This window comes from Bos mutus, chromosome 7, assembly GCF_027580195.1.
Source record: "Bos mutus isolate GX-2022 chromosome 7, NWIPB_WYAK_1.1, whole genome shotgun sequence".
Classification (NCBI taxonomy): Eukaryota; Metazoa; Chordata; class Mammalia; order Artiodactyla; family Bovidae; genus Bos; species Bos mutus.
Window position 1 is genome coordinate 88280398 of NC_091623.1, and position 18807 is coordinate 88299204.

Below are 18807 nucleotides of genomic sequence, written 5' to 3' on the forward strand. Positions count from 1 at the left end.
TAAAGGCTGTATAGGATTGAGCAAGTCACAAAGTGTCTGAGCCAGAGTCTCCACTCACTCTTAAACTCCTAGGAAAATGGTAAATAGCACTGGCGTGCTGCCCCTTCCCTGCCTTCTACCCCTGGCCCAGTCCCAACTGCAGCTGTGCGTGGCTGCTCCCTTCTTGAAATTTTAACTTTAGTTTATAGGATTCTGACCTGCTAGCCTAGACTATATGCATCTGTGTTCCTACTCCTCTAGGCTACAAGCTCCAATGAGGGAAGCAAACACACACACACACACACACACTCACACCTAGTCTTCCAGCTCTTCTCACATAGCACACAATCTGGCTTTAAGAATAAGAATTCAAGAAAATTCAGTCCACATTTTCTTATCAATTATAAAAAAACTCTACCAGATCTTTAACAATGGTTCTTTTAAATCTTCAATTCATAAACAATTGTTGTTTTATTCTGATGCTTTCTTGAAAGCTTTTGCAATAAACTATAATTAAAAAGTAATTTAAAAACTCAGTCCATCCTAAGCTACAACACTATGTCCCTCTCTGGTGCAAAGCCACATAAAAGTTCTTTTCACACCTGGCCTGAGAGCCGACCCTGTCTGTGGCCTTCAAAGCTCTGTACACTCTGGCCCTGCCTCCCTCCCCAGGTGCTCGTAGCCAGGCCCCTCTCTGTCACTGCCTTTCTGCAGCCCAGGCCTCTCTCCTCCTACTTCCTCTAGGACACGAAGGCCCTTCCCTTTCTCTGAGCCAAGGCCTTTGCAAAGACTGTTCCCCTCTCCAAGACCTCTTCCTGCTCTGTACCTTCTCCCCAGCTGGCACCTTACACCTTTCACCCCTTCAACCAACCTAAAGTGACTCTCTCTTATGGTACCCTGCTGTTATCCTACTTAATACATAGCACAATTTACATGATACTCCTTTATACCTGTCTTTTCCAGTAGACTTTAATCTCCACAAGGGTAGACTGTGTCTATTCATCACAGAATTCCAGAGTCTGGCAAGTGAAAAGCACCATAAATACTTGTTAAAGAAATGATCACAGACTCCAATTAATGACCTCTAACCCACCATCACCGGGTCTTCACAGGCAGTTCAGTGGAAAAGCACCTGCCAGCCAAGCAGGAGATGTGGGTTCAATCCCTGGGTTGGGAAGATCCCCTGGGGAATAAAATGGCAACCCACTCCAGTATTCTTGCTTGGGAAATTCCATGGACAGAGGAGCCTGGCAGGCTACAGTCCTTAGGGTTGCAAGGAGTCGAACACAACTGAAGGACTGAACAGTAGCAGCAACACATCATTACCAGTGTGCAGAAGCCCCTTTCCGAGAGACAGTCCTGCCAACAGGTGGGACTCAAGCCCGAAAGCCCTTCATCCCCATTACCTTCACAGATACCTCCCTGGACACTAGTTCCAGGCCAGAGGGGAGCCCTGTCACTTGGCCCTCCACTTGGGAATCCTCAGAGCCATGAGGTTTGAGCCAGAGCCTCCTGCCTCATCCTCCAGTCAGCTAAGTGGGAAGCAGGGCACCCCAGCACCCCAGCTGCAGCAAGACCATGGACAAGACAGGCTGGAAGAGGGGCCTTCCACCTCTCAGTAAGACAACCACATTCATTTCAATGTGTACCCGTGAAAAACATCACTTAAGTGTGTGCCTTGGAAAGGTACCAAGGTCCCCAAACCAATTAACTTTCATCTCTCCTGTCCTTCTGTGCGTGGAAGGCCTTGCCGACTGCCCATCCCCTCTGTGAGGAACATTAAAGACAGGACATTAGCTTGAGAACATTCTATTTAAAACAAAAGTACATCCAAAGATAGCCTCAGACACCCATCTAAATCACCTCAAGTCCATTTTCTGGCCCCGGAACTCTCATGGTCAGTGCCCCAGATGGGTCCTAGCCTGGTGCCTGACATCCATAAAGAATGTCTTTCATGGTTCATTGGTTGAATTAATCTGATATAAAATGTCTAAACTAGAAACCTGTGAGTTGAGATCTTGATGAGTTTCGGCAGAGCAGCGAGCAGGCCACAGCAGATTTATTAATAACAAAGGCGAAGGAAAGAAGTTTAAAAAACTTAAAACAGAAGTAAGTGACAGTGGGAAAAACAACGTGATCAATTCTGAAAAAGAAGACGATGTTGTGTCCTAATGCCACACTGACCTTGCTCCCCTGGACACAGGGCACAGCTCTCTCCAGACCCTGGAAAGTGGCCAAGAACAGGCAGGCGACACACACATGCCATGAGTCTCAGATGGCTTAAGCTTGTCTGCTGCCTCTTGTTTAAGGGTGGACGGGCTAAAATGACAACTCACACCCATGTGCCACTCAGCACACCCTGAGCCCTGATGGAAATCATGCCTCGCCATGACCTCTCCAAATTAGGCACACCCACCTCAACCTCCTGTTTTCTAATCCATCTCAAATGATGCACAAAATGTGTTACTGTATGTGGCTTAGTGACTAAACCACCACCATGCATTCCTTAATATGTAAGAGCACCAAGAAGCACAGCAGCAGAAGCACAGCAACTGCAGCCCAGTGATCTGGGGCAGAACCACAGAGCAGGGAAGTACGCTTAATGCTTTCTAACAGAGCTACGACAAACCTAGACAGCATATTAAAAAGCAGAGACATTATTTCGCTGAAAAGGTCCATATAGTCAAAGCTATGATTTTTCTAATAGTCATGTATGGATGTGAGAGTTGGATCATAAAGAAGGCTGAGCACTGAACAACTGATGCTTTTGAACTGTGGTGATGGAGAAGAGCCTTGAGAGTCCCCTGGACAGCAAGGAGATCAAACCAGTCAATCTCAAAGGAAATCAACCCTGAATATTCATTGGAAGGACTGATGCTGAAACTGAGGCTCCAATACCTTGGCCACCTGATGAAAAGAGCCAACTCACTAGAAAAAACTCTGATGCTGGGAAAGACTGAGGACAAGAGGAGGAGGGAACGACACAGAATGAGATAATTGGATGGCATCACTGACTCAATGGACATGAGTTTGAGCAAACTCCAGGAGATGGTGAAGGACAGGGAAGCCTAGCCTGCCACAGTCCATGGGGTCGCAGAGAGTCGGACACGACTTATTGATTGCAAAACAACAGAGACAGGGAGGGGATGAGAGAGTCATGCTCCATCAGTCCCTGTCGACAGCCACTCCCATCTCCACACACGCTTGGCTCACTAGCTCTCCAGCAACCTTGCATCTGGGCATGTGTATCTTCAGAGAATTCCATCATAACACATTCTCCATCTCCTCCAGATAGAATCAGGCTCAAAAAAAGACAGCCAGAGAGAAGAGACAAGGCTCCTTTGCTTTGGATCCACTAGAAACTGAACTGCCCTCTCTAGCAGGAGGCCCTTCTCTAGCAGTGCAGCCAGGAGGTGGGGATGGCAGGCTGGCAGAGGGCGCTGGAGAGTATTCGTGCAGGGCAGAGGATCCAGTCCCTGAGAGCTACACCCAGAAACTGCCCAGTCGGGCAGGAGACCATGAGACTGACTGAGAGGCCTCACCAAGTAGCCCTGCCCTCATCCACCCTGTCTTCAGACATAACTCTGCTTTGGCACTGGCAGTAAGGTTTGGAAAAAAAAAAGGGGGGGGGGCAAGGAAACCAAGGCAGGGCAAGATATGGGTCTGGGACATTTTCCTGACAGATGTGATTTTTATGTATTTTTAATGTATTTATGAAACTTGCCTAGTGAATCTGCCTTCCAATGTAAAGGTCTGCCTCTCACTCCTCTCCTGGCTCCAAGGGACTACAGATTCCACATGATGATTCTCATCTCCATTATGAATTGTTTTTGACTCTCTGCTGCTTTGGTCCTCAAGCTCATCTAATCAATACCCCTGCTTCAGAGAGGAAAACAAAGGTGGGGAGAAGCTAACTGGCTTTGCATGAGTTGTTCAGTCTTGCTTAGTGAAGGCCTCAGAAGCAGCTCAGGGGTGGAGGCATATGGTACTTCTTTCCTTTGAAAAAATAGCTTTGGTTTAAAGTAATTAAATATCTGTGTATTTAAGTGACATGTAGTTTGAATGATTGCTTTTGGAAAAACCACAGAGAGGAAAAACGAATCCAGAACTACTGCTTTTGGCATAGAAAGAAGGAAATGGGGTTAATAGCCGAGCTCCCCGCCAACCCCTCTATAAGGGGAAAGAGTCAGGAGAGAAGTTCCCAGGAGTGTGTGTGGAGGGGATCTAGGATTAGGAACAGATTGAGTCCTGGGCCACAGCACTGTAGGCAAAAGCGAACTCGACAGTGAAAGCTCACACCCATGGCTCCGCAGCAGAGGGGGCTGCATCCCTCCATCCTGGTTCCAAATCTGCCCCTTACAGCCCTGTGCAACCAAGGGAGTTACTGACGGAAACTCAATAATCCCATCTGTAAAATGGGAATCATAATACAGACCGACAGACCCCTTTGGGAAATCCATAAGGGCACTTCTGCTCAGTGAGCTGAACCCAGTAGTGAGACGGGCTGGGACCTGGGACCCTTGCTGCAATGCTTGCACCTGGACACATCTCTCCTCCAGCAATGAAATACAAAGAAACTGTAGGGACTAAAAACAACCCAGGGCATATGCAGTTGGGGCAAATTCTGGACGCAAAAGATACGAAGAGACCAAAAAACCCAACTTCCACTTTTGAAGTGCCTGGAGCAAAAACAGGGTATTGGCAGTAAAAGCAGGGTACTGCGCATGCGCCCTGCACACAACACTACCCAAGGGGTGGGCACACCACCTCAGCCACCCCTCTGGCCTGGGCCCTGGACACACCCCCACCCTCACCCCATATAAGGAATAAGCAAGGGAAACTGGTTTTATTCTCACTCCCTCCTGCTACAGTAGGGGCCTGAGGAAAGCCTTGCCTGAGTTTCTTGTCTGGCCTCTAGTCAATTTCTATTGACTGGGGGAAGGCCAAGAACCCTGGTCGGTTAACAGTAGGTGGCCAGCAAGTGGCAGCTTGGAACCAACCACTCTCTCTCTGTTTCCTTCAGCACCCTCGGGAAGGTGTTTGCAAAACAACAGACCACAGCAGTGGGTTTTCTGTTTAGAAAGGTGACTGATTCAGAAGTGGGCCCACACTCCAAACTCCACTGCACGTATTCCACAAATGGCCGAGAAACAGCATCAAGCCCTCATTAGCACCCTACCCAGACAACATGGCAAACAAAGATCCCTCAAGGCTAGCATAGAACACAAGGCAATTCGTAGGCCCCTTGGAGAAAGGGTATGCGTGGCATTCATACAAAATTATAGTAAGGAATGCAGGCATGATTCCACTTTGGTAACTGAAAACAATGCCTGGAATTGTGAAGCACCAGAAAGCCATCCAGGTACCCAGGAATCACCCACCTTCCACGTGGCTGTGTGTCTCCCAAACTGAGACAGACACGTGTGTGTATAATCAACCAGTTCAAAGTCCCTGTAGCAGGAGGCAGTGCTTTGCTGTAAAACAAAACTGAGATGAAATAACCGTCATCCTTTCAAATATCCTCTGAGAGTTTGGTATTTGAGGCGCATCCTGTGATGTACTTCTCTCTGACCTCAGACACTTTGATTCTGTTTTTCAAGTTCACATAAAAGACAGAGAGCTCTCAGATTGGTCCACTGCACTGCCAGCCTAGACTGGATCTGAATTCTTCACTGGTGCCGAGAATTCGTTGTTATTCCAGATAATTAGGAAGTAGAGATAAAGGACCATTACGTTAGAGAGGCCTGGCCCACTGGGAAGACCAGCTGTCGGCTCCTTATTTAAAAACAGATTAGTTCCCACTGCTCCCAGAAGGCTTCCAAGGGTACACTCAGACATCGAGAGTCCCACCCTGACATCCTTCCCTGTCATTCACGATGCACGTGCAGAATTTGAGAATGCAGCTTGTCTGGAAGACTTAAAACAAATGCTTCAATTTTCCATTCTCCAAATGAAAATCAATGGCAACAGAGAAGCAAAATCAATGTTCAGCCCTCTGTAGGGAGAAGCCCTCCCCATCTCTCGCCCACCCAGAACAATAAATCAGAATGAGCTATCCCACTGGCAGTGAATTCCTGAGAGCAGATCCCTCTGCAGGTAGTATGACTTTCTGTCCATTTTTTCATCAATCACACCCTAAGAGGGTATTCTCTTTAAGAAGAGCTGAGAGAATATTTTTAAAACTTAAGTTAGAAAGAGTAACACACTGCTGTACTAAAAACTCTTCTTCCCTAAACTGATTTGCCACTAGGATCTTTGGCACCTAAGACCAGAATTTGACTTAACTGTTTCCCCAAGTTATCAAACATTAAAGAATGCTCAGGCACCCCAATGACCCACTTCCCAAAACAAACCATGATCTGCTGTCACCAATGGTTAGCTTATATCCACCACAATGCCATATAAACATAAATCATACAATTCATATTTTTTGTCCTCTGTCACTCAGCAGAATTATTATGAGATTCATCCATGCTGTAGCACGTATCAATAGCTTATTCTTTTTTTCATTGTTGAGTATTACTCCATTGAAATGAATATACCACAGCTTGTTATCTGTTCACCTGTTGATGAATGTTTGGGCTGTTTCCAGCTTTTAGCTGTTACAAGTAAAGCTGCTATGAACATTTGTGAGTCAGCCTTTACATGGACATATGCTTTCATTACATATTCTAGAAACAAATCTTTTGTTGGACATATGTTTTGCAAATATTTTCTCCCAGTGTGGCTTGTCCTTTTATTAGTCTAACAGTGTCTTTTGAAGATCAAAGTTTTTACTTTTGATGAAATCCAATTTGGTGATTTTCTTTTTTTTTTTTCCTGGCATTTATAGTTCATGGTTTCTTTGTGCTCTGTTTAAGAAATCTTTATCAATCCCAAGGTTACTACTCTTGCTTCTTTCTAAAAGCTCTACCATCTCAGCTCTTATATTTAGGTCTATGATCCACTTCAAGTTATTTTTAATATTGTACATTATATAATCACTAAGATTTATATCGATAAAGTGCTGTGGTATCATAAAATACTTATTTGTAAATATCAATTGAAGAGAACCCAATACCAATTGTTATATACATGATAAACACCACTCAATAAGCAAGTTTTGACAAAAACAAATCAATGGACAAAAGTAGAGGAAAGAATGGAAGGCGATGTACTGGAATATTTTAATTACTATTTTTAGATTCTATGACCATGGCTTGTTTCCTGTTTCTTTTTCTTTGTCTATACTTTTCAGTGTTTTCCATAATGAGCCTCAATTACCATAATATCAAAAATAAATTAGAATGTTAAGAAAAAGTCACCTAAGAGAAGCTTTTGTGACCCCAGGTTTCCTTCACAGTGCTCTTAAGTGCATCAATGGCCCTCTTAGAGCACCTAAAAGATGAACATGCAACCAAGAATTAACCCTTTCCCCACCCTACTCAATACAGCTCAACAACAAGAAGAGATAAAACGCAGAATTTCCAAAGAGAATCTGAGTTTAGCTGAAGTCTCTCAATGAAACTAACCACAAGCCTAATACCATTCTAATACTGGGGGAGTGTTTGCACTGAAATTGCTAGTCCAGTCACCCTGACACCAGGTGGTCACAAATGTGTGTGTGTCAAACGGCTTCTCCACTCACGTAGTCTCCAAGGGCAAAGAAAACTAATGAATTTCTCTTGTAGATGTGCTTATAGTCCTCCGTCTAAACTTGCTTGCAAAGACAGCCCAAGTCCGCAGCCTCACAAGCAGCCCCAGGCCAACCAGCCATCTCTCCATGTGTGTGCGGTCCTGACTGTCTGGTAGGCGGGATTTACCCCTTGAGCTGCTGCAGAGGCCAGACTGCCTGATGGGATTGCCTACAGATGTTTCAGAGAAAGAAAGATGACTTCCCTGATTGATGAATAAATAAGAGTTGTCAACACGGCCTCCCTGGTCAGAAGGGATCCCTGAAGTATAATGTGGAAGGACAGATGTTTCATCTGGGAAGACGTCCAAGACCCAAGAAGAGGTGTGTACTGGGCTGATAAGGGCTGAGTAATTCAGCCTCCAAAGGGGAGGGGAGGCAGGCACAACTGCAGAGAACACCACCACAGAGCTCCCCCTGGACACAGGCCACCTCCCCAATCCTCAGGAGGACACGGGCATACCCCTCAGTCAGAGCCTCCTCTTTGGGCTGTTTTTCCAGTCAATGAATGATACCCATCATCAGAAATGCAGTTTTTGTCCAACTCCTCACCTGTCGTGAATCACAAAGCAGGCAGCAGGCTTCCGTGGGCAGGAAATCCAAAGGCCAGAACAAGACAGTGGGCAGGGCCCCTGGGGTGAGCTACTTATTCTCAGGAGCATGCAAATGAGGGGTTTTCTGGCTGGACTTCCAGAATGAATCAGACAATAGTAATATCTATTACCATAACTGCTGTAGTCATTGTAAAACTAGTTGTCCTTATGTGACACTAAACTATGTACCTCTGTCTTTCTGACCTCTCACAAAAAAATACACACAAAATGTTCTATGCAAGGATTAGTAAAACTTACCACCCATAAACCCTCTCTGCAAGAATCACTAAAGGATGTATCCCAGCAAATGGGCAAGAGGAAGGGGGTAAACACTTTCTTTAAACCCATGTTAGAGTGGAGGGAACCCAGAATCAGAAAGGTCGAGTAACTTACCAAGGTCACACAGCTAGAAAGTAGCCAACCTGGGAATGGAGCCCAGAATGGTCTCATTCTCAAATCTATGCTCTGAGCCACTGAACTCTGTAGCCACCAGGAGATGCCAGAGATGAGGATAACACTTTCAACACGAGCAAAAAAGTGGTGGTGTTTCCAAACAAAAACACGGCATGCCCAGAAAAGCACCATTTACACCTAGATATGCCACAGGACTGGAAAAGGCAATGGCACCCCGCTCCAGTGCTCCTGCCTGGAGAATCCCATGGATGGAGGAGCCTGGTAGGCTGCAGTCCATAGGGTCGCTGAGAGTCGGACATGACTGAGCGACCTCACTTTCACTTTTCACTTTCATGCATTGGAGAAGGGAATGGCAACCCACTCCAGTGTTCCTGCCTGGAGAATCCCAGGGACGGGGGAGCAGAGTTGGACATGACTGAAGCAAATTAGCAGCAGCAGCAGCATGCCACAGGACTGGAAAAGGTCAGTTTTCATTCCAATCCCAAAGAAAGGCAATGCCAAAGAATGCTCAAACTACCACACAATTGCACTCATCTCACATGCTAGTAAAGTAACGCTCAAAATTCTTCAAGCCAGGCTTCAGCAATATGAACCGTGAACTTCCTGATGTTCAAGCTGGTTTTAGAAAAGGCAGAGGAACCAGAGATCAAATTGCCAACATCGCTAGATCATCAAAAAAGCAAGAGAGTTCCAGAAAAACATCTATTTCTGCTTTATTGACTATGCCAAAGCCTTTGACTGTGTGGATCACAATAAACTGTGGAAAATTCTGAAAGAGATGGGAATACCAGACCACCTGATCTGCCTCTTGAGAAATTTGTATGCAGGTCAGGAAGCAACAGTTAGAACTGGACATGGAACAACAGACTGGTTCCAAATAGGAAAAGGAGTACGTCAAGGTTGTATATTGTCACCCTGCTTATTTAACTTATATGCAGAGTACATCATGAGAAACGCTGGACTGGAAAAAACACAAGCTGGAATCAAGATTGCCGGGAGAAATATCAATAACCTCAGATATGCAGATGACACCACCCTTATGGCAGAAAGTGGAGAAGAACTAAAGAGACTCTTGATGAAAGTGAAAGTGGAGAGTGAAAAAGTTGGCTTAAAGCTCAACATTCAGAAAACGAAGATCATGGCATCTGGTCCCACGCATTCACGGGACATAGATGGAGAAACAGTGGAAATATTTTTGGGGTCTCCAAAATCACTGCAGATGGTGATTGCAGCCATGAAATTAAAAGACGCTTACTCCTTGGAAGGAAAGTTATGACCAACCTAGATAGCATATTGAAAAGCAGAGACATTACTTTGCCAACAAAGGTCCGTCTAGTCAAGGCTATGATTTTTCCTGTGGTCATGTATGGATGTCAGAGTTGGACTATGAAGAAGGCTGAGCGCCGAAGAATTGATGCTTTTGAACTGTGGTGTTGGAGAAGACTCTTGAGAGTCCCTTGGACTGCAAGGAGATCCAACCAGTCCTTCTGAAGGAGATCAGCCTTGGGATTTCTTTGGAGGGAATGATGCTGAGGCTGAAACTCCAGTGCTTTGGCCACCTCATGTGAAGAGTTGACTCATTGGAAAAGACTCTGATGCTGGGAGGGATTGGGGGCAGGAGGAGAAAGGGACGACAGAGGATGAGATGGCTGGATGGCATCACTGACTCGATGGACGTGAGTGAACTCCGGGAGTTGGTGATGGACAGGGAGGCCTGGCGTGCTGTGATTCATGGGGTCATGAAGAGTCAGACATGACTGAGCTACTGAACTGAACTGAACTGAACTGATGCCTGAATACCAGTGAGGTTTCTGCCTGTGTCTCAAACAGATTTGAGCTTATAACTAAAACTCTCTTGTCTGGGACTTACAGACAGGGCTATATTCCAGGAGGAAACAGGCAATGGACTGTCCATGTTACACACACACACACACACACACACATAAAAGCAGATGGTCGATCAACACAACACTATTCCAAGGAGTATTTGGTATTTGCAGCAAAAGAGACCACACTGTTTGTCCTTCAGAGAATGAAGAAGTCTTGTGTGGCAGGAGAATCTAGGAGAGCTTTCTCACGGTATATATGCCTTAGAAGGACTTTTGAAGAACAACAAAAAATGATTGTTTTTCACATCCCACCCTGCATGTAGTGATCTAGATTTTCCTTGAGAGGAGAAATAGGGTCTCTTGTTTACCTCTGCAGCCTCAAAGCCAAACAAAGGCCTGGCATATAGTAGGTACCTAATACCTTTTTGTTAAATGACAAGGAATGAGTGGATAGACAAAACAGATCAAATGATGTGGCCTATGCATGGTACTCGGAGAAAGCAATGGCACCCCACTCCAGTACTCTTGCCTGGAAAATACCATGGATGGAGGGGCCTGGTGGGCTGCAGTCCATGGGGTCCCTAGAAGTCGGACACGACTGAGCGACTTCACTTTCACTTTTCACTTTCATTCATTGGAGAAGGAAATGGCAACCCACTCCAATGTTCTTGCCTGGAGAATGCCAGGGATGGGGGAGCCTTGGGGGCTGCCATCTATGGGGTCACACAGAGTCGGACACGACTGAAGCGACTTAGCAGCAGCAGCAGCAGCAGCATGCATGGTACTGACGAAAAACATAAGCTTTGGAGCTCGACAGTCCTTGACACAGCTGCCACTTACAACTATACAAGCAAATGACCAACTCCTTTCTCTGCCTCAGTTTTCTCATTTTTAGAATGAAGACAAAAATAAGCACCAACTTGAAAAAAATCACTGGAGGAATTCAAGGCTACAGGTCCTGAGCATAATGCCTGGCATATGCTAGATAGGGTTCAGGGGTGAGATCTGGCTTTAATTCCAGCGAGAACACTGGGGAAGAGCAAAGCACATTATAACACCTTGAATCCCAGTCTTATGGAGACAAAACTTGACTGTTGTTAGGTGATCACTGAGGCCAGGTCCGCGGCTGCAGGTGCTGGGTTTGCAGGGCCCTGTGCTATCAGGCCACTCCCAAGCACCGCTTCACTGCTGGACTGCCTGCCAGAGCATGGGAGCTCCCCACACATGTTCTTAGGAACTGAGGGAACTGAAAGCATGTCCCCAAAAGAGCGGCCACAGGGGCAAGCATTGCTCAGACTTCAAGAACTAAGAGATGGGATAGGACTCATTCTGCACGGTCCCAGGGTCAAATTGGAACTAACCAAAGGGCATATGTTATAACAAGTCAGATTTATCAGAAAGGCTACTCTTCTTTGCCTGAGTTTATGGTGCAGTGTAGGTAAATGGCTGAGAAAGTCGCCAAATTCAAGCGTGTGTAACTCCACTGCCTCTTGCTGCACCTCTCCACTTTAGAGTCAGTACAGGCACAAGGGTGGGAATGGCACTGAAATCACCTTTCTCCCACCTGCATCCCATCCAACCCCATTCTTGAAGAAAGTTTGTTGGGTGCATGTGTGCATGCGTGTGTGTGTGTGTGTGTGTGTTCTTACTTCAAGTATTTCTGCAGGACTGAAGGCAGAAGTAGCCTGAATTCAAAGGCTCATTTGTAAAAATCTAAGCTCCAGTGTTTTGGTCATCTGATGCAAACAGACAATTCATTGGAAAAGTCCTTGATGCTGGGAAATACTGAGTTCAGAAGGAGAAGAGGGCATCAGAGGATGAGATGGCTGGATGGCATCACCAATGCAATGAATATGAACTCGGGTAAACTCCAGGAGATGGTGAGGGAGAGGGAGGCCTGGTGTGCTGCAATCCAAGGTGTCGCAAAGAGTCAGACACGACTGTGTGACTAAATATCAACAAAGCCCAGCAGATGCTCAGAATGGGTGGAGGGTACAGGACAAAGGCTTTAATAACCCTGAAGATGAAGGGAGAGACTTCCCCCTGTGCTGAGGAAGCGGGTATCAAGTGCTTTGCCCTGAGGAAACAGGAAGACACGTTCTCGGAGGGAATTCTGGTGTGGCTGTCTTGAGGAGCAGGACCCCAAACCAGGACTCTCAGCCTGGCAAAGATTCCCACATCCCATGGAGTGCTGAAGCAGATAAACTCCCAACTCTGACTTCAAGGGACCTTCAAGGATTATCATGGGGAGGATGTCTGTGGCAACCAGAAGACTAAAGAGAAACTTCCTGGATCCTGAAGTCATCCAAGGAGGAGGAACGGCCCCACAATGACCAGAAAGGGGTTTTCTGTTCATCTGCTTGGATGAGGGCTCAGAGTCAGATAAAGTTGATTCAAAGGAAATTAAAAGGTTAACTTTCTTTGCATATGTGTTTGAGAACTGAGATGCATACCATAGCAAGACAGCATGTACCATGCACCACATAAGACACAGATCAAACACCTGTCTCCTCCTCCCCCCTATCCCCCAGCCAGAGGTCAGGTACCCCAGATCTGGTGGCTGGAGAATACCTTGGGGCCCTTGGTTACCTGGGGAGCAGGTGCTTGCGGCTGACACACAGGGCGGTCTGGTAGTCCTGGGTCACACACACCTTGTGAGGACTGCATTTCACCTTCAGGCAGGGATCTTTGGCTGGGTCCAGGGCTGAGGCAAGAAAAGCAAGAGGAGAAGAGTTAGGACCTCCAGGTAAATTTAATTTATACTTATACTCAAATAAACAAGTGGGAAACAAACAGACCACGTGTTTGCACTCTGCACTGTTTACTTAGGCTGGAGGGAATTAGACTAAAAACCCAAACCAGGGGGAATTCTGTGTCTATGCCATGTGTTTTTCTTCAGCATCAGGACAGTGATTCTTTTGTGCTTTGGGAGTTTCAGTATCTTCATCTTGGCCAGGAATTTATTTAGAAGCCTGTGTGTTCCAAGGACCAAAAGCTACGGCACTCTTTGGTTCTTTGTCTGTCACTCCTTTATATGACTTTGCGCCCAATTTCACTTATTTCCTATAATATGCGATGTCCCAGAGGAGGAGAGTTTTGCCTTCAGTTCCATCAACACGCACTGTGAGCATCCATCAGCCTATTTTAAGTTTTGTGAAGAACTTCAGGATGTACAAGATAGTTATGAGCCATACAAACTCGTGAGATAATTGGGTGGGGGAAAAAAAGCTGACACATAAATATTTATTGTGCAGGGGAGAATTAAACAAGGGCCATGACAGGCATATAAAATGATAACAGAGCTTGAAAGAATAAGAGAGATCAATTTCTGGGGCAAGGATTAATGAAGCATTAACATGTGAGTTGGATCTTGAGGGATGGGCGGGATGGTAAAAAGCAAAATGAGAAAAGGCAAGCTAGGCAGAGCAGTCAGGCCTACTCCAGGGTGGGGAGGCATGTCTGGGGAGCCCTCAGATATTCCATCTGACTAGAAAGTGTGGGCTTTGGGGGTGGGAATAACACAGGTGGTGTGGATTCATGAGTCACTGGAGAAGGGTGGTCAGAGTCAGCACATCTTAACGGCAGCACTTTCTAGAACAGGCAGAGTAGCCGGCCCCTGGCTAGGCAGCACCCCACAGGTTGAGGTGCACATGCTCCTCAGAGCAGAGAGGCCACAGGGAGCTCTCTGCAAAACAAAAGCAACAGCTCCATCTCCCAGCTCCCGGGCCAGAAAGCCCATCAGGTGGTCAGTCTGTCACGGCTGCCCTCCACAGCCAGGCGAGCTCACGCTCCCACATCCTCCCCCAACACATGCTCCGTTAAAAAAATCTGCATCCTGAGCAGGGAAAGAAAAACGACTCTAAGAAATATTAATACCATGCCCCCTCAACCCTGGGGCCCCTCAGCAATCATGAACGCTCTGCTCTTACAGGAAGTAAGGATTCCTGTCAGGCTACCCAGGCCTAGAATCTCAATCGTTTTCTTCCAATGGCCCCAGGGAACTCCACAAGGGACCTGAACACACGACTTCTGAAGGTATTTCTTCCTGGGGCTTGAACTGCTCAGGGAGGCTCCCTCCACTGCAACAGCTTCAGCTTCTGCAAACAGAAACCGGGTGCATTTGTAGGCCAGTCAGCTGAGCAACGAGACCCAGGCCTTGGTCCCAGGGGAGTCACCTGGTGGAGCCTACTCCCCAGTGGGTGTGCCCGGCTGCCTGGCGTTTAGCAGCAGGAAATGGACTGCAAGAGAGAGAGATGCTACAGGGACAGGGAGCTCACTCTGAGCTCTTAAACTAAGGGCGTCCCCTCTGGGAAGTGAGTGGCAGGGGCCTGTGTCTGGCCTCAGAGCCTTCCCAGGCTGGCTTTCCAGAAACTTGCAGCAGGAACTTCCTGGCTCCAGGTGGAATTCTCTGGCTTCCTGGGATGTCCTCATGAGGAGCCAGGAGGCCAGTGCATTTCAGGACAGCGGCCGTCACCAGTGCACTGCCCTCCAACCCCCACCTAGGGCTCCAGTCCAGCCAGCTGTGACTTGTTCTCCAAGACACACACAGCACAGAGCTAACAGTGCATGACAACTGGGTGACCGCTGAGAATGACCATGCCAGTCCTTTACTGCCCTTCTCACAGTCCCAGTCACCACAGGTGAAGACAGACACTTAGGGACCTGAAGAAATATGGGGATCAGACCCCTGAAGAAATGTGGGGACCAGGCCCCTGGCAGCCCTGGCCACAGGAACCAAGTGAAGTATTTCCCTGACAGGTGCCAAGCATCGTAGACCCTTTGGGATTGCCACTGGAGTGGATATCATAGATGGAGAACACCAGGCTGGCCAAGGCAATGGATGTCAAAATATGCAGGACTATATGACAAGCCTTATTGCCCAACTTAAGCTTCTTTTAGCTTTTGCAGCCAGTTTCACAGACATGCACCATCCACAGTGGGGTCCAGAGGACCCCAGTGAATAGTGAGATCTCAAGGAAAGTGAGTCTGCTGAGCGGAGCAGGAAGGAGTACAGCCTCTAGACACAGTGATCCAAGTGAATGCTGCCTCCACTGCTTCCTAACCTCCTACACCTCAGGTTCCTCTTCTGTGAAATGGGATAACAGCAGTCCCTCCTATTGCTTTAGGTTGTCATCAAGATGAAATAAGTCCATTTTTATAAGTGCTGCCAACAAACCTGGGAACATGTTAAGTGCCTCATAGGTGTCTGTTATTTTGTGTGTCTGGATTTCATTCCCAGAGTGAATAATAAGCCTTCATAATAACCACAACGATAGCTCACACGTATCCAGTGCTTTTGACATGCAGGCAGTGAACTAAGCCCTCTAATTGGATTACTGTACTTAATTCTCACACAAACACCCACGGCGGTGTCTGCTATTCCTGTGCCCATTGTACAAAGCAGACGAGAGGAACGTTCAGTAAATGACACCTAGTCGGCTGACTCCAGAACCCAAACTCCTCAACACGATACGCCAGTGGCATGAAAAGCACCCAGAGTCTCCTAAAAAAGGTTGATGTGGGGCTTCCCTGGTGGCTCAGTGGTAAAGAATCTGCTTGCCAATGCAGGAGACACAGGTTCGATCCCTGATCCAGGAAGATTCCATATCCCAGGGAGCAACTCAGCCCGTGCACCACAACTACTGAGCCTGCACGCCTGCAGCCCCTGCTCTGCAACAAGAGAAGCCGCCGCAATGGGAACCCACACAACAACGGAAGAGGAGCCCCTGCTCTCTCCAACTAGAGGAAAGCCCTCACGGCAACGAAGACCCAGCATATAAAGAATAAATACAAAAATTATATTATACAAAAAGGCTGATGTGGGGCCCTATCTCACACCAAGTATTGAGCCCAGATGCACCTGCTCTTGAGAGGCCTCCAGGGCAGACTGAGCCTTCAGGAATAAAAGCAAGGGGTATCCAGGGGGGCTGGTGCTGTCAAGGCTGGGTCACATGGCCTCAATATCCCCCCAAGAATAGGAGGCTGCCCACCATAGGCAATTGTGCCCTCTGCCTACCCTCTCTGAAGGCAGCAACCCCTCAAAGGAGTTACATGGTCAGTGGCCGTCAATTTTCTTTCTGCAACCTTGCCATCTGTTGCTGCTTCTGCTGCTGCTAAGTCGCTTCAGTCGTGTCTGACTCTGTGCGACCCCATAGACGGCAGCCCACCAGGCTCCACCATCCCTGGGATTCTCCAGGCAAGAACACTGGAGTGGGTTGCCATTTCCTTCTCCAATGCATGAAAGTGAAAAGTGAAAGTGAAGTCACTCAGTCGTGTCCGACTCTTAGCGACCCCATGGACTGCAGCCTACCAGGCTCCTCCGTCCATGGGATTTTCCAGGCAAGAGTACTGGAGTGGGGTGCCATTGCCTTCTCCGTGCCATCTGTTACTCTGCCTAAATTAAGCTAATACTAAGATCGAGGGCAGGAGGAGAGGGGGACGACAGAGGATGAGATGGTTGGATGGCATTACCAACTCAATGGACATGGGTTTGGGTGGACTCTGGGAGTTGGTGATGGACAGGCAGGCCTGGTGTGCTGCGGTTCATGGGGTCACAAAGAGTTGGACATGACTGAGCGACTGAACTGAACTGACAGATCACCCTACTCCACTTATTTTGTTTTCTTTTTTGTAATTTTTTTACGATAGCTCTTTATTTCTTTTGGCCACGTAGTGCAGCATAGTGCACACAGTCCCTAGTTCCCAGACCAGGGACTGAAACTGCACCCCGCTTCTTTGGAAGCATGGAGTCTTAACCTGTGGACTATCAGGGAAATCCCCGCTCCTCCAATTCTTGAAGCTAACATTTCTTAAAAAAAAAAAAAATGAAAATTAAAAAAACTCCAACCAGAAATACTACTAAATAAAAATCATCAGCTATTTAACTCTATATGCACACTTACTTAACAATTTGCATATAGAAATCAAGACTGCTAAAAATTAATTACCAGGTTCTGAATACTTCAAACATGTATGGGAATTATTTAGAGTAAATGAACTTCACAGAACAACAAAACAGTAACAAATCAAGCTGTCGGTGTTTATTTAATCACCAGGACGCATCTTGTTTTTGAAAAACAGCAGACTCAGGATTGAATGGGGATAAAGATGGTGATGGAGCGTGCCACTTCCATGTAAATGCTGCCTCTCCAATATGCTCTTTCCAGCACCCCTGAGGCTGTGGAGACTGACAGGCACCCACACCTGTACTGGGCAGGGCGGTGCGGCTCCACTTTCTAGAGGAAATAATCGGAGACCAGAATAATAAGTAGTATTCGAGAGGCCCTTTAATAAGGTGCAGGGAAGCCACGCAGGGGAGGGGGTAGTGGCAGAGGGCTGAGAGGGAGCGACAACCCTGACCAGGGGCAGAAGCCTCCTTGTCAAGGTGCTAATGGTTTCTACAGACTGTGCTCCAAGTTTCTCTCTCCCCAGCGCATGCCTGGTGATAAGACTCTGCAATCCCCACAAGATGCCAAAGCCCTGCCACCTCCGTTTCTATCAAATACCTGCAGGACTCATGTGGATTCAAGCAAGACAGTATGCCCAACAAGTACCCATGGAAGGTTAATTGCATCTTTCCTGCCCATTCATGAAAACCAATCAAGTGTCAACTGGCATAGGATACGTGTCCAGTTAATTTTCTCAGTAATTTTTACAAAACATTTTTCAAAGGAAAAAAAGAATGAATTAATTGAAACAAATTTGTCAAGCTGGAAAACATCAAATTCAAAAGTCAGTTAATTACAGGCTTCATGTAAGGTTTTTTTTTTTTTTTAATTAATTTTATTTTTTAACCTCATTGCTTGGTATCAATTAAGGTAGTGATATTTTAATTATTGTAATTGTTTCAGAACTTATTTTTCAGTATGAGTTAATTTTTAATTAGCTATGTTGATTTTAAAACTCTAAATCAAGTCTTTTTGCTGTTCTTGGGCACATCCTATAAGCTCACTGGCAAATGGTTATAACACCTGGAAGAGCAGAGCAGGGTACCACCTCAAAGATGCTGGGATGAGAGGATGTTCCATTCTGTGGGCTTAACAATGGGTCCTGAGAGTTACCTGGAGATGTGACATATACTAGGATTTATTTACTCTGTTAACATTTGCAGAGCAAATTTTAGGCTGGCAATTCTAGAGTGAACAGGATGTCATTCCTGCCCTCCGGAAGCTCACAGCTCAACAGAGGAGACAGGTAAAACAAGACTTAAGTTTTGTACACTATGGGAGATAAGGAAGGTACTGCATCCAGCCTTTCAGTGGGTTAGGTGAGACTTCCCGGACAGACTGTTATCTATGGAAAAGTGGGTTTAACCCAGGTA

General features: G+C 46.6%; 1 protein-coding gene across 1 annotated transcript in view; it reads right to left on the reverse strand.

Moving 5' to 3' along the window:
* The window catches only part of SPOCK1 (SPARC (osteonectin), cwcv and kazal like domains proteoglycan 1), a 583379-nt gene that overhangs the window by 191339 nt on the left and 373233 nt on the right, over positions 1 to 18807 (reverse strand). The window contains exon 4 of the mRNA XM_070374382.1: positions 13077 to 13191. Coding sequence (XP_070230483.1) covers positions 13077 to 13191 — 115 coding nt within the window. The remainder of the gene's footprint in view (positions 1 to 13076; positions 13192 to 18807) is intronic.